Source organism: Suricata suricatta, chromosome 2 (genome assembly GCF_006229205.1).
Source record: "Suricata suricatta isolate VVHF042 chromosome 2, meerkat_22Aug2017_6uvM2_HiC, whole genome shotgun sequence".
NCBI lineage: Eukaryota > Metazoa > Chordata > Mammalia > Carnivora > Herpestidae > Suricata > Suricata suricatta.
This window is the reverse complement of record NC_043701.1, coordinates 34,505,478-34,529,186: the sequence shown is the minus strand read 5'-3', so window position 1 is coordinate 34,529,186 and position 23,709 is coordinate 34,505,478. Positions and strand designations below refer to the sequence as shown.

General features: G+C 35.6%; 1 protein-coding gene across 1 annotated transcript in view; it reads left to right on the top strand.

The window, feature by feature from the left end:
- Positions 1-23,709, top strand: part of FOXP2 (forkhead box P2) — a 396,567-nt gene that overhangs the window by 257,469 nt on the left and 115,389 nt on the right. Inside the window, exon 4 of the mRNA XM_029924675.1 lies at positions 19,357-19,431. Within this exon, the coding sequence (XP_029780535.1) occupies positions 19,357-19,431 (75 nt within the window). The remainder of the gene's footprint in view (positions 1-19,356; positions 19,432-23,709) is intronic.

Below are 23,709 nucleotides of genomic sequence, written 5' to 3'. Positions count from 1 at the left end.
GGCAGAAAGAAGGGGATGGCAAAGTACAAATAAGGGGTGCCAGCTGAATCAGAGCCCCTTAATAACAACTGTTCCAAGAAGCCTTTTACAGTAGCTTCTGTTTCCTTCTCATTGGCCTGAACAGTATCACATGAACACATTGTTTCAACTGAATCTGAGAAGCTGATTACATTGGACCAGGTACTTATTTATTATGTTAACCCCAAACTTTTCATAGAGAAAAAAGGAATGATCAATTTTGCAATAGACACCTAATGGTATCTGCAGCTGACAGTTTACAATAGATGTTAGTACCAACGCATATGGCCCAAGGAATATATGAAAAGAGATTTTATGATGAGACACTTTAGTACTTTACTGACAATTAGTTTTTTTTTCTTCTAGGAAATTTTAGAAAGTCACAAACCTATATTTTAAAGTGACTGAAGATGAGTGGGTTATAGGACTTTATTCTAAGTTTTAATATTTTTAGTTATAACTAGACTGTTCTTACAGATCCAGGATATATTCCATCCCAAGTAAGGCACAATGCTAAATCAACTAAGCAGAGGTGGTTCCTCGCCTCCAGGAAGTTGCTACTGATGCTTAGGCACCCAGTGCAATGTGCATAGGCAAAACAAATACTGGGAAGTTTAGATAAGTAAAGTATATGCATAAATTGCACATACAGAAACAAGTGTTCTTTTGAAGGGTGATTTAAAAAATAGTCATAGAAGCCAAAATTTAAATAAGTAAGGTCAGGAGAAAATTTTCATTTGGCTATTACATTGCATGTGCCGATATTGCTGGAAAGCTCAAGAAAGCCCTGACTTTCCTTCCAGCTATAGGGAAGATAAAAGTTGTATTCCATACTTTTTCTATATTTTCTGCAATTATCTGGATTATAAGCAACCTCACTAAGAAAAAAAAAGGGTACTTTGTGGGGCACCTAGAAGAAATTCCAGGGAAGCCTTGTTCTCCCTCCTCTCTAGTTCCACTGACATGTATGAGTTCCTGCTGTGTTCTGGGCTTCAGGTATGTGACCCCTGATTGGTCATTGTATTTCCACCTAACCCAGAATTGGTTAATGCTGTTCCTATTTTACCTAAGAGGAATTATAGGGCCAGAAATGTGCAGTAACTTTCTCAAGGATCCAGTGTTGAATAAAAGTTCTGTCTGATTACAGGTCACCGTTTACAATCATGCTTTATATTGGAAATGAATAAATAATTTATTCAGAGATTCTCAGTTTGGGGACAGGTAGGTAGACAGGAGGGGCAGAAATTTCTCTTTCTGCCTTTGGCTGCCTGTTTGGATGAAGGCTAACCTTTTCTGGGGGAATAAGAACGGGAGGTCTTTGTGCTCTGTGTGACTATGCTCCGCTAGCCTGGGATTGTTCTGCTGACTCTATCCGCCCTTGATCCGGGGCACCATGAGAATAAGATTTAATCATTGGCTTGGATCTGAGATGTTGTAAATGTATAATGATTTTTAATAATCTTGCCTTCTCTAAGAGGTCCTACATGCTTTGTAGTAATTATCCAGTATGAAATCAAAATGAATTTAGTCCATCTTCTCAAAATACATGGTTTATGGAATTAGTGAAATTGGATTTTCAAACAAATGAAATAGTACAATGAACTTTCCTTTGAGAAATACATCATAGGGGCACCTGGGTAGCTCAGTTGGTTAAGTGTCCGAATTCGGCTTAGGTCATGATCTCACAGTTCATGTGTTCAAGCCCCACATTGGGCTCTGTGCCGACAGCGGAGAGCCTGCCTCAGTTTATGACTCTCTCTCTGCCCGTCCCCGACTCACACTCTGTCTCTGAAAAATAAACTTTAAAAACTTTTTAAAAAAGAAAAATATGTCATAAATTTTGAAAACAAAGAAAATAATCCAAGTGACCATATTATTTTTATTCTCTAGTAAATTTGTGATCTTTTTAAGGATTTGTTTACCTGTTTTTTTTATCTTGCTCTTCCTGTATGTGGTTTCTTTTCATTTTATTTCTAATACTTACTTGCAATGGTCATCCTCATATCATTAGGTCAGAAGCTCAAACCCTGATACCTTTCCCCTACAGGCAGCCAAATGTAGACTAGGTGCAAGGAAATAGGGAAGAGTTGAAAATATACAATATTTGAGAGTTCATTTTCCCTCTAAAGAAGATGTCCATTTCTTTCTTTCTCTCCCTTTTGCCATTCTTTCCCTTTCTTTCTTTATTACATTTTTCTTTTCCTATATCCTCCACTTTGGCCTTTAGGACCCATTTTTCAACCCCTTTGATAAATACTAAAATATTGAAATCAATCTATGAAATACAGAGATGCATACACATATGGCAAAAATAAGGGGGGGGGGATAGGTTGCCCCTCAGTGGCTCCATTGATCAAGTGTCTAACTTGATTTTAGCTTATGCCATTACCTCATGGTTTGTGAGTTTGAGCCCCACATTGGGCTCTGTGCTGATGGTACAGAACCTGCTTGAGATGCTCTCTTTCTCTCTGCCCACCCCCACCAAAATAAGCATTTAAAAAAAAAGACTCAAGTACTTTCTGACTAGTAATTCCTAAGTCTTTGAGGATATAAAACTCGTTGAAGCAGTGTGCGTTAAGAACTCAAGTTTCTGCCGGAGCACTGATAAATGAATTACTCAGCACTAAGATGTATCTTGCCATCACTATAGGGTCAAAATAGCTTTGATTCACAATGGCATGCCAATATAAATTGCTTTAAAAGAAACATCTGTTCTCAACATAATTGATAGTGAGAAATGTTTCCTGAACCAAATTAGAAATGATTACTTAAGCAATTGATGCAGTTATTTTATTTGGCATTTCCATTCAATAATTTCCAGCACAACTAGACTAAAGTAAAGGTCGGCTAATATATTTTCTCCCCCCCTCCCCACCTTTTTGCTTCCTATTCCATTCAAGTAGATACTTATTTAATAAAATGAAGGTTCAGGAGTAATGTAGAAATAAATTGAAAAACCTACTCTCTAGAATTTCATGTGAAACAAATGATTATCATGCTCCAGTGGAAAAACCACAAGCTAAAAACAAAACAGCAGTAAGATTTCAAAAGTGGTTTACTGTATTTCCATGTATTAGAATTTACATCCTCAGTCAATCAATCCATCAAAGAAACATGACTGAATGCCTTCAGTGTGTTAGACACTTTGCTAGGCAGACACCAGGTACCATAGGGGTTTCAAAATGTTCCTATCCTAAGGGAGTTGGCAATCTGGCTAGATAAAAATTCAGGATCATAACCATTTTTCTAAGCTATTTTAAACAAAACTCAGTGGTTTAAGGCAAAAAAAAAAAAAAACCCTGCTTGACAGTTATGGCTTTTTAGAGCATTCTATGGAATAAATTGGATTTTTCTTTTCTCTTAGTGTTTAGTGAATCACTTACAGACTGAGTAGAATAAGATTTTCTTCATTTTTGTGCCTCCTAAGGCATTGTTTGTAGTTCTTTAAAATTTGTTTAGGACTGAGTTCCAGAATCTTAGAAGGATGTTGAAGTGTAGAAACAAATCTAAGCATAACAAGTAATATGATAGAGATGATTAAAAGGAAAATCGGAGATCTGATCACAAAGGGGGTTTACTTTTACTCAGACTGAAAAGCAGAAGAAAAGGAGAAAAAAGTATTTTAATAATTTCTTCACATTTAAAAGAAAGCCTCATGCTATAGATATTATGCATTTATATTTATGCATTGCTGAGACTAAGACTAGAGTACAAATCTTGTTTTAATAAGAAAATTCAGAACACTCACATGATGAATCTTCATGTCTGTAAAGGTTTTTAGGAGCTAACGTGTTGTATGAAATATGTAACTACTGTTCTATGTTCTATTTAAAATCTGCAAGTAGCCTAATTTTGAGTGATTATTAAAGCAATGTGTGCTTACAAAAAATAATTCAGGCAGTTCAGCAAAGTATGAAGAATTGAAACTCACCTCAACTCCAAGCTCCCAGTGATTATGTTAACACATGTATGTGTGTGGTCACCTGCATTTCTGTGTGCATCCGTGTGTGTGGTATCATTCTGTCAGTCTAGAAGTGAATGCGGCTTTATAGTTTGTGGATCTCTTTACATGCAAGATTTACTTTTGTATATCCGTCCGGCGGCGTAAAGCTTAGTGTAGGATCTAGAAAAGCATGAACGTGTTGTAAATGAACTGCCAGTGTTCCGTTTGGGTTTTGTGATAAAGCGAAGAGGTCAGGTTCTGTTGTGTCAGGAGAGGTTTTGAATATCCGTTTGAATAACAGCTCTGAGTGAGAGGAAAGAATATTTGGTTTTGGATTCAAGGATGGGCTCCACCACTCACTACCTGTGTGAGCTTCAAGAAGTCACTTTAGTTGTATAACCTCGTTTTCTTTTTTCTGTCAGCTGAGAAGATTTGACTCTGTAGCTCTACAAGTTTATTATCCTAATCCTTTATTTTTAGCAAAAAAAAATACCTTTTCAGGAGCTTATATTTACAAAAAATTAGCCTTCTTTCTGTGCTACATGTCAAAAGCTTTTAACTTTGATAATGAGCTAGTTTTTGTCAATAGCAAAAACAAAAAGAAACAAGATTATTTTAAAATTTAGAAATTTACAGCTCATTTACTGAGGTTAAAACATTCTGATATTCAGAGAAAAAGTGAAATTTGTTGTTAGAATATTATACAGTGTGCATATTCATTACATACAAATATAGTTTTCATTCCATTATGTTCTACGTGCCCCATGACATGCCAGCTTATCTGTTTAGAGTACTTTTCTGTGTGCTCAATTATATAGGTAAGGTTTTTAATGAAGAAAAATAAAATAAGGAATATTTAGAAATATAATTACATAGAGGTCACCACTGTGAAAATTGCTTTTCTCACAATCACTATAACTTGGTTTTATTACCTAAATTATATAGTAATAAAAATTATTTTTCTGCTCCAAGAGCAACCAGTCTTGGTTCTCGGTAAGTATTTGTACTACATTTATCTAAATAGAAAATAGTTCTTTTATTATAGTCACTTTTGAAGCGATGTTTTCTAGTACATTTAAAGCCATGAGTTGAAATATTTTAAATCCTATGAAGTGGAAGAAAAAGAAACTTTGAAATATTTCATTAGTAAAAATGTTTTCTCCTGTTTATTTATACTAATGGCTATTATCCGTTTGAATAACAGCTCTGAGTGATAGGAAAGAATATTCTGGGGTCACAATACCTGGTCCATAAGGCCACCAGTTGTGAGAACTTGGGCAAATCACTTAACTCTTTTGAATCTCAGTTTCTCTTATGATGAGAATTGGTAAATAATGAGCACAAAAATTGTATTAGAAATGCAAGCTACAATGAATGGTTTAAGTATTTTCATCTTCTGCTACAATGAAATTACTTGTAAAAATGGGATTGTGAATGAAATACGGAACTAAGAATTGAGCCATTCAATGTTTACCTCTCTGGAAGTGAACAGCCTGTAAACACACACATCGTCTCTTTTGCTCTAATTCATTACTGTTCATGCTCTTATTCAGTTTTCAGGAAATAAATAACATCTTTAGAAAGCTCTAATTTCATTCCCCATTCATAATAGAAGATTAAAGAGAGACAGTTTCGTTGACAGACTACATGGGTATTTTAGATTCTACCAGCTAGAATCTAACTGAATGATTTATTTACATGAAGTAGAAGAATGTGTAACAATCATAACCTGAGTTCCTTTTTGATGACACTGAGTATATGTTTCAATACACATAAACAAAGTGGATTCTTTACAAGATGAAAGAAAATCTATGTCCATTAAATTCTAATTGGGGTTTGTTAAAACATAAATGGAACCCAGTTTAGAAAAAGTGTTCCAAAAGATACCACAATTATACGTGTTGCAAACGCATTTCCAGATCATTTGTAGCTATTGATTGATTCTCCATTAATCCATTTGCTATTGATTCTCTATATTTCTTATTGAAGTTTTCTAGATATATTTTTATTCTTCTTTTTAAACCTTTTTGGTGTATATAAAATACATGTTACATGTTACTCCAGAAATAAAAATCAATATTCTCACATGTCAAAACAGAGGAGGCCAAAAATGTAAGGGTTTTATGCTTATTCCACTAATTAATATTATTATTTGGCTTTATGCTTATTCCAGTAATTAATTTTAATCAAGTAAATATTATGGCTTCTACAAAACTTTCGCCAAATTTCTAAAAGTCAGGAAACATTTAAAAAATAAAAGATCTTTGAAAAATAAGATGCGCGCATTACTGTTTGGAACACACACATACCCACTGAGATTAGTGTGATGTGATTTGTCCTGCAGCTGCTTCAAATTAAGAACAGGTGTGGAAGACAGATTATGCAAATACTCATATTAATGTAATTGTCAAATTGGTGTGTTTACCATTGTGCTTTTAAAGAGTAGACTGTACTCCTATTTTAAATGTAAATTAGCTTCATTCTTGAGAGCAGCTATTGGATAATGAAACATGGTCCTAGCTTAGAAATGAATAATTTCTAATAGTAACACTATTCCAAAATTTTGACATTTTCTTTCTCGGTAAACTTTCATATATTTAAAAAATGGCAACTCTGTATTATTTTTAGATCATATATAGCCCTGGTGGTTCTGTGCAAGTTTGTGATCCTGACACTGGGCTACTATTTTCTTTTTTCATTGTTATGCGTACTGATTACTGTGATAGCTTTTGCTTTCCTTCCATCTTTTTATTCAGAACACATCTCCTCTGTCCATTTTTGTGGATCTAAACTCTCAAAAATAAATTCTTTGGAGTAGTTACATTATATTTATTTTAATAATACTAATCTTATCTCATGGAATCTATTTACTTTCAATTGGATTTTCATATTTTAAGTGTCAAACACTGTTTTTGATATTTTAAATCATGTTTTCGAATACAGAGCAACCTTTTATTACTAGTTCGCTCATGTGTCTGTGTGAGGATTTTGTGCTTGCTCATTGTCATGATACAGACTCCCTTGCCCAAGAAGGGTCTTTATCTTAGTCGCTAGCTGGCCTCCTCAGCCCTTTAGTGACAGGTGTTGTGGGTGATCATATCTAAATGGGTGACTAGGCCAATGAAAAGGAAAGCTGAAGCGTCAACTGGAGATGCGAGAGAAGTCACATTTCTCATGTTCCTATGCTTTTTTAATGCTTCTTTTTCTCTAACAAAAGAGAGATTCTAAAGCATTTATGATTTTATTTCACTTGTCTACCATATATATTTGGTGCTCACCTGAAATACCCAGTAATGTGTTTATTTATGCTGTCTTATTTCAGAATAGAAGACAGGCTTGGAGAGGTTAAATTACATTATTTGCGATCATATAGCTGGTAATTTGAGCTGCAGCATGAATTCAAGTCCATTTAATTCCAATTCCTGTGCTTTTTACAGTGATATTCATACTAATAGCATACACCTCTTAATTGCTGTCCGAAGTAGCTCTCAATTTTTTTCATTTTTGGAAAACAGGTAAAAATAACAAGGATGATGAGGTATCAAATGGGAATACTGCCTTTTCTTGATTATGTCATTGTCCAGAATCTAGGTTGGTTTGTGGCCGAGATAAAGCCGTGGTTTGCAAGGGAAGGGATGGGGGAATGCATGGAGACTCCGTAGAGGACCCTCTGTCACCACTATGGTTAGGAGATTCTACTGAGTGATTCTGATTTCCGATATTCCTTTCTCTCCTATACTTCATCATTGCCACCTGTTGGGAGGCACTGTTGAGAATGTGGTGGGACCTGGTGAAATTAGGTGTTTACCAACAATGCGTAGAATAATCTTTTTGTCTGAGGGGGCGGGAAGTGAAGGGCAGAGCTGGGCCTCTGCAGGAGTTTCTCTTGGCATCATAAGAGTTTTCTATGCCTAACGGGAAGAGAGTTTCTGTTGGAAAGAGAACCATTTTTAAATAATTGATCCCCTTCCTTCAGGTTTCCTCTCTATCTCACATCACAGTCAGGAGGGAGAAGAGGTTGATAGGGAGCAAATTATAATCAGAGATGCCAACAAGATAAGCTTCTGTGTGTGCAGCTTGCAGTCTCTATTCCTCATTAAAGAGTCTATCATTTATCATTATTGGCAAGAAAAGGAGCTGCCACTGAGAGGAACAGCGGCTAAGAAGTCGCTGATCCAAGGGCTGCTGCTGCTTCCCCTGCAGGGATCTGAAAAGGACCCGCCACAACTTCCAGTCCCCTCGTAAATTCCTGGGGAGACGTGATTTCAATTGCTCCTCACCCAGGAGTAAAGCACACGGTAAAGGAGATGCTGGTACTTTCTGAATTTGGACCAATGAAAGTATGATTCAGTGTTTTGTTTTGATGCATTATAGTACAGCAGTTGCTCTGCATCCTTCATTCATGGAGTCAAGTCCAAATCCAAAAATACATTCTAGGAAAAGATCCCTGAGGGGGAATTAAAGGTCTTGCCCAGTGCACACACGCACTTCAAGGACAGGTAGAGTTAGTGCCTCCTCCAAGAAGGCAATGAATGGCTCCTTTTGGTGCTGCCACTCACTACTTAGGATGTATCTGTTAAAGTTGAGGAGAGATGCATTTCAGACATACTTTAAATCAGAGTGTCTTACTTCTAGTTTGATGTTTAAATTGTGTTACTACATGACCATCAGCTAAACTAAGGTTCCTACTAATAAAATATTAACTGTGGATACTTTTTGTTATTTGTGGGGGAAAAAAACCCTGAAACAAGTTGAAGGCAACACAGCATATCTAGCGTATTACTGTTTTATTTCATATATTAAATTATTAGTTTAACTTACTTTATAGTAATTTTTATTTTTTAAGGTATGGAAATTAATACATAAAATGCATTTTTTAATTAAGCAAGAAAGGCTTTTGCTTTAAAAAATATTAAATCCCTACCCTGAATCCTTGGGCTCTAACCCTATGTCCATACATTCTTGGACAAGGTGTCAAGGTGAAAAATCTAAAGTTTATGCTATGCTTGGTGTCTTGATTTGAAATATTCAGAATATTGACTTACTTAGAAATTGGAAGCTGGTTTAATACATTGTGCCAGCCATCCTGAAAGCCATTTCAATAGAGTCTGTACCTTGGCATTTGTTTTAGAAATAATTGCATGCAAATGTAGTTTAACATCTGTACTATGTCTCTTAATCCTAACCACGCATTTTCCATTAGATGTAGTCTGCAAATCACATTAAGAAAAATATATCATCTGTGAAATTATATTCTGAATGCCCCAAATAGCAAAGAAAGGGGCAATATCCAGTAAATCTAGTACAAAGCATTCCTTTCTTTTTCTGAACCCCAAATTTTAAAAAGTTCATTTCATTTCCTTGAGTGCCGCATTATAAAATTGAACTGAGATCTTATGTTTTCCAAAGTTTTCAGTGCAGTTTATCAAAAAACTTTCTTGGAGATAAAAATATACTGGTATGTCACATCAAGTTATTCTCTTAAGTTTTGCTTGGTAATACAAAAGTTAATTTAGTTTTGTACTTTTATTGTGATACCATTCAGACATGTTACATTTTAGTACTCTTCCAGTCTTGCAGCTGAATTTTCCAAGTGAAATATTGATACTGAACTGACTTATATATACTTGAATTTACCAGTACACCTTAGGAATTAGGGGAAAATAATAAGGAATAAGATATATGTAAGGTACTAGGAAAGAAACTGACTGGAAAAAAAAGGACAGATAATTTTTGGAAACAAAAAGTGATTTTTTTGCCATCATAAAGATTTTTTTTTATTTTTTCCCTCTTTTTAAAATTTTAATTTATTTTTAAATTTTTACATCCAAGTTAGTTAGCATATAGCACAATAATGATCTCAAGAATAGATTCCGTAATGCCCCTTACCCGTTTAGCCCATCTCCCCGCAAACCTCCATCATAAAGATTTTAGAACAATATCTTGTGCCAATCTGCATTAGTCACAGCTACTTCTTCAGAACCATAGTTATAGTATTTTAAATACCTCCAAAGTTTTTCTAAGAGAAAAGGCAGATGAAGTACACATTTAATGATGAGAAATTTGATGCACACAAACACCACTTTACTTCACATGATGCTCTTGAAGATCTGGCCTCTGCTTCTCTTTCTGTCCTCATGCCTGGCACCCTCTCTCTTCTCAGGCCTTGTTAGACCATCTATCTGTGTTTCTCTGAATGCAGCAGGGGATCCCTTAGCTGCAAGTCTTCATATAGGCTGCTCCTTTGATCTTGAATGCTCCCTGCTTCCACCCACCACATACCCATTTTGTATATCAACATCTACTCATTATCACCTAGTCTAAAATCCTTTTCTGTCCCTCCACTATGCTTCCATAGCATGCTGTGCATACACCTGTTATTGCATTTATTACATTACTCGTCACTAGTAGTTTGTCTTCCTGATTTGACTATAAACTCTTTGGGTTAGGTACTATCACTTGATTTTGTATCCACAAAAGTGAGAGGGATCCCCACCCAAAATTGGTTCTGATGTCAAAGCTCCAGATACAAAGGGAACTTGAGAGAAATTTTATTCCTCACACAAGAGACTCCTAGGGAGAGCTGATTGGACACAAGCAGGTCCAGGAGGGAATGGGTTGGGTCTTTATAGTGCCTCTGGATGGGTTGGAAGAAGGCCCTTGAGTGGGGACTTAAATTTCCCTACAGTGGCAAACGAGAGGTACATGCACAAGGTTTCCACCCAAATATTGGACCACAGGGGAAAGGGAGGATGAGGATTGAAAAGAAGTCAGCAGTCAAAATTGAAAATGGAGTAGAACTCCTTATGGTGCTGTAAACAGGTAATCAGTAAATCTGTGGTAAATAAAATCGTGAGCAAAGTATAGAGTCAGGCATCAGCTTCCATGTCATTGACAGATATACTTTAAGCACCTACATGTCCTATACTGGTACACAGGACCGCTGCTCTGTGCATTCTCACTTCATAGAGAAGACTGTGGCATGTTCTGGCCCTATATTATCTCACCTAACTCAGTGTAGCAAGACACAGCTGCAGAATGCATGACACAGGGCAGAAAACTAAAGTCTATAATTCTTATGTTTGCATAAGTGATCTGTTTAGCTTTAATACACCCAGGAAAAGGAAAAATTATATTACATATAATATGTCCATTTTATAAATTCAGTAATTACTATATACTTATTTTTTTCCTTCTGCCCTGCAGATGTTCATGAGAAATCCAGTTCCCTATATCTTTTTCAGAAGGGCTTAAAATATTTTCTTGAATAAAGTAATCAAGCAAATCACAAGAAAAATATACAATAGTCTACCAATATTCTGGAAGTGTGTCTCATGCCAGAAATGTCTGTTGACTGCTGCTGTCATTTCCTCTTAAGACATGATAACTACATCATTTGTAGGAGCACTGTGGGCATCTTTTGTTTTTCAGTGACTTTAGGCACATGAAAGGTACTTGATTAACATCCCTGGAGACTCAAGTTGTCTACATAGTCAGGGAACAGTTGTAGGTCTTATCCTTCTTGCAGACAGCAGCCAGGCCATGTGCCCCATCCTTGATCTCAGCCTCACCTGTGCAGACAGCCGGGCGCTGCGGGGAAGAGGTGTCCATATCCTTTCTATTCTCAGCTCCTCTGCTGAGATTTCTAACAAGGGTGCCAATTAGTGCCAGTTATGGTGGCAGCTTTCTGAGGTGAATGAGACAGGATTGACAAAAACAGGGCAAAAAAATCTGACTTCAACATTGTTATATGCTGTAATTTTTCTTAATTCTTCAGTACTTTTTCACCATGAAATGGGGATCAAATCTTATTTTAGGAATTTCAGTGGATTTAACTGATTAATATTAAGTACTTTAAAATCACAAATCCTATCAAGTATCTGTGGTATCTAGATGGAGACAATGGCCACCTGCTAAAAAAAGTGTTGACGGACTAAATAGAATGAAAGAATGAGAAACTACCTGTCATGCAAATATCCTGAATATGAACAACAAGGTTTCTCAAAGTAGGATCATAGAAACTCTAAATCATAATCACAAAGATGCTTGTTAAAATGCATATTCTTGTACCCTATCCCAGAGCTTTTGCATCTGATTCTCTAGGAATGTAGCCTTGAACCTGCAATTATAACAGCTTATCCAGAGATTCCTTCATATGCTAAAGTTTGAGAACCTGTACAGTAAGATATATAATGCTCAGAAGCCTTAAAAATAAATAAAAACATGACCTTTTGGGGCGCCTGGGTGGCTCAGTCACTTGAGCGTCTGACTTTGGCTCAGGTCATGATCTCACAGTTTGTGAGTTCAAGCCCTACATTGGGCTCTCTGCTGTCAGCACAAGGCCCACTTCCATTCTCTGCCCTCCTTTCTTTCTGCCCCTCTCCCCTATCTCAAAAATAAATAAACATTTAAAAATAAAAGCATGGCCTTATGTAAGTAATTTCAGCTCCTTGGACTTCATTTCCCTTCTCTGCAAAGTGATTCTTTGATGGCCATATCATGTGTTCTTCAATATTATGTGGGTTTTGCAGTCTGTGCCACAGTGGGTGGAAAAAAGGGAAGGCAGGGCTAACCTAACTATTTCCTCAAGATAAAGTATGAAATCTTAAGGCATGTCCTTATATTGATTTGATCCTCTCTGCTTCTCCTTCACTGAGTTCAAACAACACCAACCACTTGGAGCATACTGGACTTAGGAAATACACAAAATCTTTTCCAGGCATTAGTTCTGTTTTCTTCACCTCCTCTTCAGAGCTAGGCAGCTTTGAATCTGTTTTACAAACATTGACTGGAGAAGGATGAAGCAATTTGAATTTGTGAAGCCAACACAGAACATCCAGGCACAATGCTACCCACACTGTCCCAGGGGCAATTTCCATAAGATACAATGAATGGCCTCAAAACAGCCAACTCAACCAACAAACTAAACAGTTGGAGTGGAAGATGGGCCAACCAAATGTTTAATTTTGTTCTTGTTTTATACCAGGTCAAGAGTGGCAATATTTCTTGACTAGCTGAACACTATTTTTAAAACTTGTGTACCTTTAAAATGTAGACTATGGTTCCATTCAAATATCATTATATTGCAGCTTAGGTTTTAAACATGTTAAAGGAAAGGGCACTTGACGGGCTCAGTCAGTGGAGCATACAACTCTTGATCTTGGAGTTGTGAGTTCGAACCCTCTGTTGAGTGTAGAGATTGCTAAAAAATATGATCTAAAAAAATGTTAAAGAAAAATTTGAGCACAGCTTCAGCCAACCTCAAGAACAAATTTGAATTTAAAATATTTTCATTGGTTATAAGTGATCAATATATAGTTCTTGCCTATTTTTCTATGAAACATATACCTTCATCAATTTTGCAAAAATTATATTCTTTGTTAGAAGTCACTTCACCTTCTTACTGAATGCAAACACAATCATATTAATTTTTTGCTTTGCTGCTTCAGGTTTCTAAAAAGATAAAAAATAATGTATTTTATTTTAATTTTATTAAAATATAATTGACATACAATAGCATATTGATTCCAGGTATACAGCCTAATGATTTAACATGTATATACATTATGAAATGATCACTATGATAAGTCTAGCTAAAATCTGTCACCAAACAAAGGTAATTGCGTTATTACTGACTCTATTTCCTATGCTGCCCTTTACATCCCCATGACTTATTTATTTTTTCATTGGAAGTTTGTTCTTCTTAATCCCTTTCACCTATTTCACCCATTCTCCCACCCTTCTGGCAACCACCAGTCTGTTTCTGATTTGTCTTTTTTAGATTTACATGTAAGTAAGTGGACTTATATGGTATTTATCTTTTTTGTCTAACTTACTTCTCTTAGCTGAATACCCTGCAAGTCCATCCATATTGTCTCAAATGGCAAGATTTGTGTGTGTGTATGTGTTTGAGTAATACTGCATTGTATTTATGTATGCCACATCTTCATTATCCATTCATCTATTGATGGAACTCCGGCTGCTTCGATGTCTTGTCTATTGTGAATAATGTTGCGATGAACATAGGGTTACATATATCTTTTCAAATTAGAGTTTTCATTTTCTTCAGATGTAGAAGTGGAATTTCTGGGTGGTATGGTATTTCTATTTTTAACTTTTTGAGGAACCACCATACTGTTTTATTTTTTTCTTTAATTTACTAATTTAGTTGGAGAAAAAGAGCACGGTGATGGGCAGAGAAAGAAGAAGAGAATCCCAAGCAGGATCCATGCTGTCAGTACTAACCCTGACAAGGGGCTCACACCCATGAGATTATGACCTGAGCCAAAATTAAGAGGTGGACACTTAACCAACTGAACCACCAAGGTGCCCCATTTCTCCACACTGTTTTCTGTAATGACTGCACCAGTTTACATTCTGACCAATTGGGCCCAAAAGTTTCCTTCTTTCTGCATCCTCGTCAACACTTGTTATTTTTTGTCTTATTGATACTAGCCAACCTGACAAGTGTGAAGTGATATCTCACTGTGGTTTTGATTTGCATTTCCCTGATAATGACTAATATTGAGCATTTTTTCATGTGCCCATTTGCCATTTGTACATCTTCTTTGGAAAATATCTATTCAGGTCCTCTGATTTGGAACATTTGTTTGTTTGGGGTTGGTTGTATGAGCTCTTTATATATTTTGGATATTAACCCCCTATTGAAGATATCATTTGCAAATATCTTCTGTCATTCAACAGGTAGCCCTTTTGGTTTGATGTTTTCTTTATTATACAAAATCTTTTAGTTTAATGTAGTCCCAGTAATTTATTTTTGCTTTTGTTGCCCTTCCCTGAGGAGACAGATTCCCCCCTGACCCAATAAAAAAGTATTGCTAAGTCCAACAGTTTACTGCTTAGGTTTTCTTTTAGGAGTTACTCAGTTTCATATGTGTAGGTCTTTAATTCATTTTGAGTTTATTTTTGTATCAGTATAAGAAGGTCCAGTTTCACTTTTTTATATATATCTGTCTAGTTTTCCCAACACCATTTATTGAAGAGATCCTCTTTTCCCCATTGTGTATTCTTGCCTCTTTTGTCATGGGTTAGTGTGGGTTTATTTCTGGCCTCCCTGTTCTGTTCTGTTGATCTATGTGTCTATTTTTGTGCCTGTATTATTATTGTTTGGATTAACATAGCTTTGTAGAGTGGCTTAAAATTTGGAAATTGTGATACCCTCAGGTTTGTTCTTCTTTCTCAAGATTGTTTTGCCTCTTTGAGATTTTTTGTGGTTTCATATACATTTAAGGATTATTTGTTTTAGTTCTGTGAAGAATGGTGATGGTATTTTCATAGGGATTGCACTGACTTTGTAAATTGTTTTGTATAATTTAATTTTAACAATATTGGTTTTTCCATTCCATGACCATGGTATATCTTTTATTTGTGTCATGCTTAATTTCTTTTATCGTTGTCATGTAGTTTTCAGAGTACAGATATTTTACCTCTGTGATTAAAAGATTTTTTATTCATGTGAAAGAGTCTTTGATTTGTATCATGAAGTCTAATTGGAGGCTGAAAGCTATTTATATGCAGATACAGTCACTTGGAAAATTGTGTATACTTTACAGTGTGTAATAGTGCATACATAGTAGGACTATAATTATGTTCTTATTTGGAAAAAATTGAACGTTGTTCTGAAGTAGTAATGAGAGCTAATAAATATTAAGTACACTGTTGGACATATGTATACCAGCACTGTTCTAGATACAACTCAATGTATTTAATCTTATGATGGTGTCGCTTATTACCTCTCCTAGAGAGAGGGGCCAAGAGAGGCTAAATAATTTGCTCAAGGTCACACCACTAGTTAAGTGTTGAGTCAGTTTCTGAACCCCGTCAAACTGTCTCCAGAGCTGGTATTTTTATTTTCAACACTAAATGACTTGCTTTTTATTGTTTTAACAGAAAATTACAATGATCCATATTTAACAGAGGAATAGATTCCTTCTGAAGTTAATGTTGAAAGCCCATTCCAGTACACTGTCCTGGCCTTTACACTGTTAAAAGGTTCTTTGGTGCTTATTTGAAACAGATGCAGACATTTAAAATATCCATTCACATTGTGTTTCCATGTGATTTGCTGGAATATGTCAGGTTGCCTCCAAGAGACCCATTTCTAAATGACTGATTTCATTTACCTTGCTACTCCTTTACAGACCTGCAACTTCATGAATCTATTAAAGCATGGTTGATCAGAGGCTTATTAACACCTTTTGCCAATATTCTATCACTTTCTGTTGTAGAAAGCTCTAGGACAGCCAGGAGAAGAAGCTGAATGGAGTTTTCAAAGCACAGTTTTTTCAACCAAGCCTTTTGGCAAGACATGGTGTTGGACTAATGGTAGTGCAAAATTTATTCCTACATACTTTTAACTCTGGGAGCTATTAGTTGGGAGTTAAAAGCTATTACTTTTCAAATGATTTTGTTTCTTCTATTATTGTTCTTCAGTAAACCTTAGGATTAAGTTGGCTTTCTATTTTCACAAATTTTGCTTCTGTGAGCAAACTTTTTATTGCTTGCTTGACTCTTCTTTTTAATTTTTAAAGTTTATTTATTTGGAGAGAGTGAGAGAGCAGGGGAGGGACAGAAAGAGAGAAGGGGAGAGAGAGAGAGAGAGAGAGAGAGAGAGAGAATCCCAAGCAGGCTCTGTACTGTCATCGTGAAGCCCAACTCAGGGCTCAAGCTCAGGAACCCAAATCTAGAGTCAGACACGTCACCAACTGGGCCATCCAGGCACCCTGCTTGCTCAACTCTTTCAATTGTTGAAAATGCATATATTTTATAATTTTGGATGCAAAGTGGCAGGAGCAAGAAATGTCGCTATGAGTCCTTAGAGTGGGGCAGTCCCTGTCTCTTGTCCCTAAGGATTGATGAATGACACTATCATTTTAATGTACTTTATTTCTTTCTGTGTTAATAAGAATTATTTGGCACTGTCAGTCAGTGAGTGTTTTGGTGAGTTAAAGTTTCTGGTTAATAAAAATATGACATTATGCATTTTACAGAATCAAAAAATAATGAAAATATACTTTGTATAGTAAGAACATATATTTTAATGATTCTGAAGGCCTTTCAGAATCATATTTTATGTCAAAGTTTACTTCATGTTTATCATTTAAAATTACACGGGGAAATGCTTGAGAAGCAATTCAAGAAAGTATAGTTTGGACTATACTTGGATTTATTGAAATTATATCTCTGAGTCATTTGAGCTAAGAATGGAGAATATTCTCTCTCACCATGAAGCTCTAGGCTACTTTTCATCCAAAAGCTCTCATTTGTGGTGAAAATCTCCTTCTCATAATAAAATCCTCCCGATATTTTCACGCCTGTATTTCTTAAGATACCCATTCCATTTTATTCCATAGCATTTTTGGTGTATTCTTTTTGACACCGTACTTGTACATTATCTGAAAATTTCCCATTTCTATATTTCTCAAGTGCTAAAGCTTAGCACTCCCTCTGACCCTACGAATGGTTTGGCAAATCTTCAGCACTCCAGTATGTTTTGTGGTATGTTGAAGACACAAATTACAATATTTGTGTAATTTGGGAGCTCTTGAAAGAGTTTCAGGTGATGTTGCTTATTTATGGAGTTTAGTTTTCAGTATAAATGTAAATAATGTCATGGCACCTTTGGAGTTCTGATGATGCTCACTTATTTTTGGTTTTATGTTGATGAGTGTTGATCTGAGGGTTTTTTGTTAGTCTGGTTCATTGCTACAGTATGGGTTAGCATTTCATTTTTTTAGGATGCTTATGACCTTGTTAAATAGCAGTCCAAAAATCGTGTGGCTTGTTTTGATTTTAACCAAAGTTACAGCTGCCTAGCTGTAAAGCAGTCAGTTTCTCTTATTATGACTAGTTCTTCAACTTGTACTGTTTTAAATTGCCTGCAATTAGCATATTTCAACCTTATTTTTAGGTTTAAATTGCAGTGTGAGAGTGTACTCTCCTCTTAGCTAATTAGTGCTATCAAGGAACAGTAGGTTACCTCATTAGTACCATGTGCATTTAATTAAAGAAGAGAAAATTGGAGTTAACCTCATAGTTAATATTTTCACAGAGTGCTACAATGCCAACACCTTCAATTGGAGTCACACCCCTGTGTATCTAATTATGCACTGGTGCCAAATAAGGTTAGCAAGGGTACTACAAGGCTGTTGACAAAATAATTTAGATGAAAATGTGTTTGTTGGATTCTGACAGTAAAATATAACTTGAACATTTTTTTCTGTAGTCCTCGTCTGCCAGCATCAGGTAACATACTTCTTCACAGGAAACGAAAGGAAAGGAGTATTTTGGAAGCCATTTTTCCTGTTTGAATTAATGTTGCTCTTATCTTGCAGAAAATGGCATGTAGTCATGTAAAGTATATACAATCCGTTTCTTAAACAGAGACCCTGAACTTCAGAGATGTATTTGAAAAGAATTATTTATAAGATGTAATATTTACATGCATCAAACCACTACAAATACTCCCTGACACCCCTACCACCGCCCTCCTTGCTTTTCTTCTTTTCTGATATAATTTCCCTTGTGTATCTTATGAATGGGGATCATCCTTTCATATCATATGTGAAGTCTAAGGATGTGTTGTCACATGGTCTGTTCAAATGCAGTGTAATCCTTTTGCCCTTCAGACAAAATCTTTGAAATGTCTAATGCTACTTAGGTAAAAAATGACATTCCATGTCATTTATCAATAAATAATCACTTTGCTTTTACAGATAAAAATGCAAACTATACATTTGAGTGTATAGAGTAGTTCTCAATACAAGTGGTACAATTCAACAGGTTTTCACAGAGATTATAGAGTTTGGCTCCTTGGCCTCAAATATATATCTAATGGCAATATTTGTGTTAATAATAATGCATCGCCAAGGCAGTTTAGTTAAAAAGATTCTTGTGATTATCCTCACATTTCATGACAAGACAGGATTCATGTTCATTTGTTTTGTTATGATGCAGTGCAAGTCAACAGTTAGCTTTTTCAAAAACACCTAATTAAAGTTTTAAGGATAATACCATCCCATGCTCTAAAATCACAGTATCATTTAAATTTGTAAGAGTATTCATTAACATTGGACACAATTTTAGCTTAGAAATGGGGAGTGAGCTTCCTAAGTCAAGATCATGGCAGACAAATTATCTTTGGTTAGTAGTTAATTTGCTATGTTCAAATATCCAACTTTATATCTGCCAAATTATTTTTATTTTTTAGTTCTATACCATTTTTAACTGTGACAGAAAGATAGAATAGTCTCATCTTTGTTCACCTACCAAGATAATAATCCAAAAATATTTTTAATGATAATGTAGATTATTATTTTAAGCATTAAGATTGGAGGGGAAAAAAGCCAACTCCTGATTCTCTTTGTTTAATCTAGGAATTGCTTCCAGAAACAAAATTATGTGTCTGTGGCCACTCTTCTGGTGATGGGCATCCTCACAACACATTTGCAGTAAGTTACACTGGGCAATTAGATATTCAGCTACTAAGCACAAAGCCAGAGACCCAATCCCACTAAATAGATTATCTGTGATTTTCTATTAGCCACTCCCTTTCATTGATGCAGATAATCAAGGGATGATTAATGTAAAGATACCGGTGTATTTAGTTGGTTTTCTGTTACTTCTTGTATTCTCTCTTCAATTACATTTCATCATATATACACTTCACTGTTTCTATGAGTTGATAACATTAAAATATACCTGAAATATATAAAGGCATACGGTTGATTAACCACCTCACCTTTCTTGAACTTTTAGGAATCATTTGATGAGATAGTGCTGATAAGCAAAAATTAAATAGAGAGTATGGATAGATACAATACATAATTACATATTTTAGGGAAAAGTTGCCATTCCTTGTCTGAAAGTTATGATATAAATATGCCATGCCAAGGCCTTTTTTTAAAACATATTCTGTCACTAGAGTATAATTTGTTTCTTTAGACTATAATATTCAATAAAAATTGCTTTCATGACCTGATTCACATACCAGTTAGCCTTAGAAATGAGTAACAATCCTGAAGTGGCCATTCAAGAATTTTTAAATAGAGCAGTTTCATGTTTCTAGATAGCATGGATACTATCTGTATTCTTAAGGAATCTTTAAATATGTAAATCATATATTTTCATATGTAGAATTTTTGCTTGTTCCCTTAAGAATTGAGGTATTTACTTAGTTTTCATGAACTAGACTATTCCTAAATTGATTCACCCAAAATTTATTTTTAAGACTGTATACATAGTATTTCCTAATTTATAATTGATAGAACACATTACAGCTAAGACTTTTATAAGCACATAGTGTACTCCTGAATAAAGAAGAAATTTTTAATTTTATACATGGGATTTTTTTTTAAAGGAATATTTTTCTTAACAAATCTAATGTCAATTAATATGGAATGCTATTCTTTGTGGGAAATATTTAAACATAAAACATTTTTCAAAATGTTCAATGCAAAACAAAAATAGAAGTGGAAACAATAACATGCTATTTTATGGAAATAGTGAATGCAGAGGATTGGTAATGAATTTTGTACATTAAACCAGGTTTTATAATGATCTGAAATTATCTAGTTTGGGCTCTATTCAGTTTAATTCTAAAGTGTTTGCCCCTCCTGAGCTTTCTTAGCAATAATAATATTTGAAGAAAAATACCAGAAATTAAAAAGTTGTGGTAAGTTTTGCTGAAATTGGAAGACTAAAGTAATCATATTTTCTAGGTATTCTCTGTTATTTTGAAGGAAGATAAATTTAAGATAAACTTCAAAAATAATTGTGTACTTTAACTTCTTAATAAAGATTCATACTAAAATATACTCTAAGAAAATAGTGCATTAAAATTGGAAAACGCTGTATTTCTAATTGGTAGCACTTTTCCCTAAAATAATCCCAATGGAAAAATTGCTTTCATTAGACTGAAGAGTGAGATGACTGAACAACTAATAGTGTTTGTTCTTCATCTAAAACTACTCTTACCATTTGAAGAAAATCATTCTCTATTCTGATGTAAAAATAAATTTATAACATCAGATATTTATATTTTCACTGACATATTTTCAGAATGAAAACAGACCACAGAGAAATTAAATGACTCACCAGAGGCCATTTAACTCCTTATTGGCAAGGCTGAATTTATTTACTGTTTATTTATTTTAATGTTTATTCATTTTTGAAAGAGACAGAGACAGAGCATGAGCAGGGCTGGGGCAGAGAGAGGGAGAGAATCCAAAGCAGGCTCCAGGCTCTGAACTTTCAGCACAGAGCCCAACCCGGGACTCGAACTCACAAACCGTGAGATCATGACTTAAGCCAAAGTCAGACACTTAACCGGCTAAGCCACCCAGGAGCCCCATCAAGGCTGAATTTATAACCCAGGTCTGTGATCATCAGGATATCAGTCTTTGCAAGGATGTACCAGATTGTTCAGAGTTACCCTGAGTTTCTGTTGAATGGGAAGCGGAGGTTGTCCATGTGTCAGAGACTGTGGTTAGTTAGTATCTAAGACAGGATGAGGTCTGCTGTGGCTGGTAGGGAGAGAGGGAGTATGAAGTCCATAAACCAGGTATTTGCCATCCTTGCAGTGCACCAAACTTAATACTTCTAATTAGTCACTGAGTGACTCTGCAAATGATGCTTCCTGACGTCCTAACACAAAAAGAACACTAAACATTAAGTAGGGCTTATTGACTACATTAGACATAACTTTCTGCAAGCAAAAATGGCTGCATAGTGGAAATTAAAATCAAGATGCAAACTCTGTAAGGCAACTGATGTGTGTTATACATAGTCAGCAATGTCTGTGTGATGGACATAGTTCTGTTTTAATAAATTTCATAAGTACCAATATGCTGGGGTGAAATTCATTTAAGCTGTGGAACATTGTAACTAGTGGCCTAAGAGGAAGAAAGGTGTAGAAACTATAGATAGGGGTACGGAAAGCTAGCCACGTTCCCTTATAATCTATTTCACTGACATTTGTAATAAATTGTGAATCACTGTAATAATTCTAAAATTTTAAGAGAGCATACATCCCTTTAAGTGGACTAAATTAATATCACACATATTACTTGCACACATGCTTGATCAACCTTCACAAATAAAAAGCCAAAATTTTCGGGCAAATGTTCCAAACTGGCGGATTAAATTAATTTGTACTCCCCCTCCCTTAACTTAAAAACTAAGAATCCTGTAAGTTTATTAACAAACTAGAAGTAAAGTCCCATAAATTTCAGAGGAAGAAATCCATTTGCAATTAAAGCCCAAATTACCTTGAAGAAATAAGTGGTAATATATATTTGATAGTAAACAGATATCAGAAGTTCTCTATCATACCAACCTCTTTCAGCCATTTATTCTATCAAGTTCTTAACACAAGATACAATAAATATGTATTTCAGGGGCGCCTGGGTGGCTCAGTCGGTTGAGCATCCGGCTTCGGCTCAGGTCATGATCTCACAGTTTGTGGGTTTGAGCCCCGCATCAGGCTCTGTGCTGACAGCAAGCTCACAGCCTGGAGCCTGCTTCGGATTCTGTGTCTCCCTCTCTCTCTGACCCTCCCCTGCTCACACTGTCTCTCTTTGTCTCTCAAACATAAATAAAAATTTAAAAAATTTAAAATATGTATGTATTTCAGAGAAATGTTTTCTGGTGTTTTGGAATGCAAGTGGCAATCCGATGATAGCTGGCATCTGAGTGTTGTGTTTCTTTATTACCACACTGTTGAAGTCGTGATGCTTTTATGTAGCCACTAATAGATTATATTTACTATGCCTCTACCAACTTACTGCAATACCGGGTAATAACTGTGCTCACTTACATCATCTCTACCTGTAAATTGTAATGTTAAATTCTAACTACCTGTTGTATTTCAAAGAAATGTTTGAACTGCATAGGTTGTGTGTTTACCATTCTAACAGTATAAAATCCTTACTATAATCTTGATTTTATAGGGAAAAGCATTAAGTTCTGGATTTACAAGACAGGAGTATGAGAGTAAGAGGACTTCATTGTGAGAGAGTACTTTTCAATACTTCTTTTTCACACCCCTTTTTTTGGTCAGTGGTATATTTTAACTTTAATCTGGAAAAATCTTCACTTATTTTACCTTTCTTTCAAACTTTAATAAGATAGATGCTCCCCCCACCTTGATATTCTGAACCTAACAGACGCCATGACTGGCTTTGTTTCCCCGTCTAAGCTAAAAGGTCTAAGGTCAGTCTCTTCGGAACCATTTGGCCATTTGACAGTCATACATTGCCGGGGGGGGGGGGGTATCCAATCAGGAAAGCCCAGCTACCTCACCCCACATTCCTAAGGGTAAGGCCTGCAGATGGGAACGTTAGATAAGCCTCTGTTACCTAGTGTTAAAGTTAACCCCATAGTCACCAAACAAGACCCTGAACTCGCTCTGTAATTGGTTAATTTCAAAGATACCCTAAGTGTTGTAATTGGGTCCTGCCAAAAGTAACGAACACTCTGAACAGTGTGGATGGTTAGAGCTGCTGCCAATACTGTTGTACCATTATGATTGCTCATAAAAGTCCTACCCCGCCTTTGTTCGGGCTGGCTCGCTCTCAGCATGGATCCACCACGCCTGTAAAGTCTGTGAGCCTAAATTCGTAATAAAGCCCTTTGCTTTTGCATGCGTGCTTCGGCCTCCCTGGCGGTCTCTGGTTTCTGGGGGCGATAAAGAAATCTTGGGTACAACAGTATATCAAACAGCTTTATGA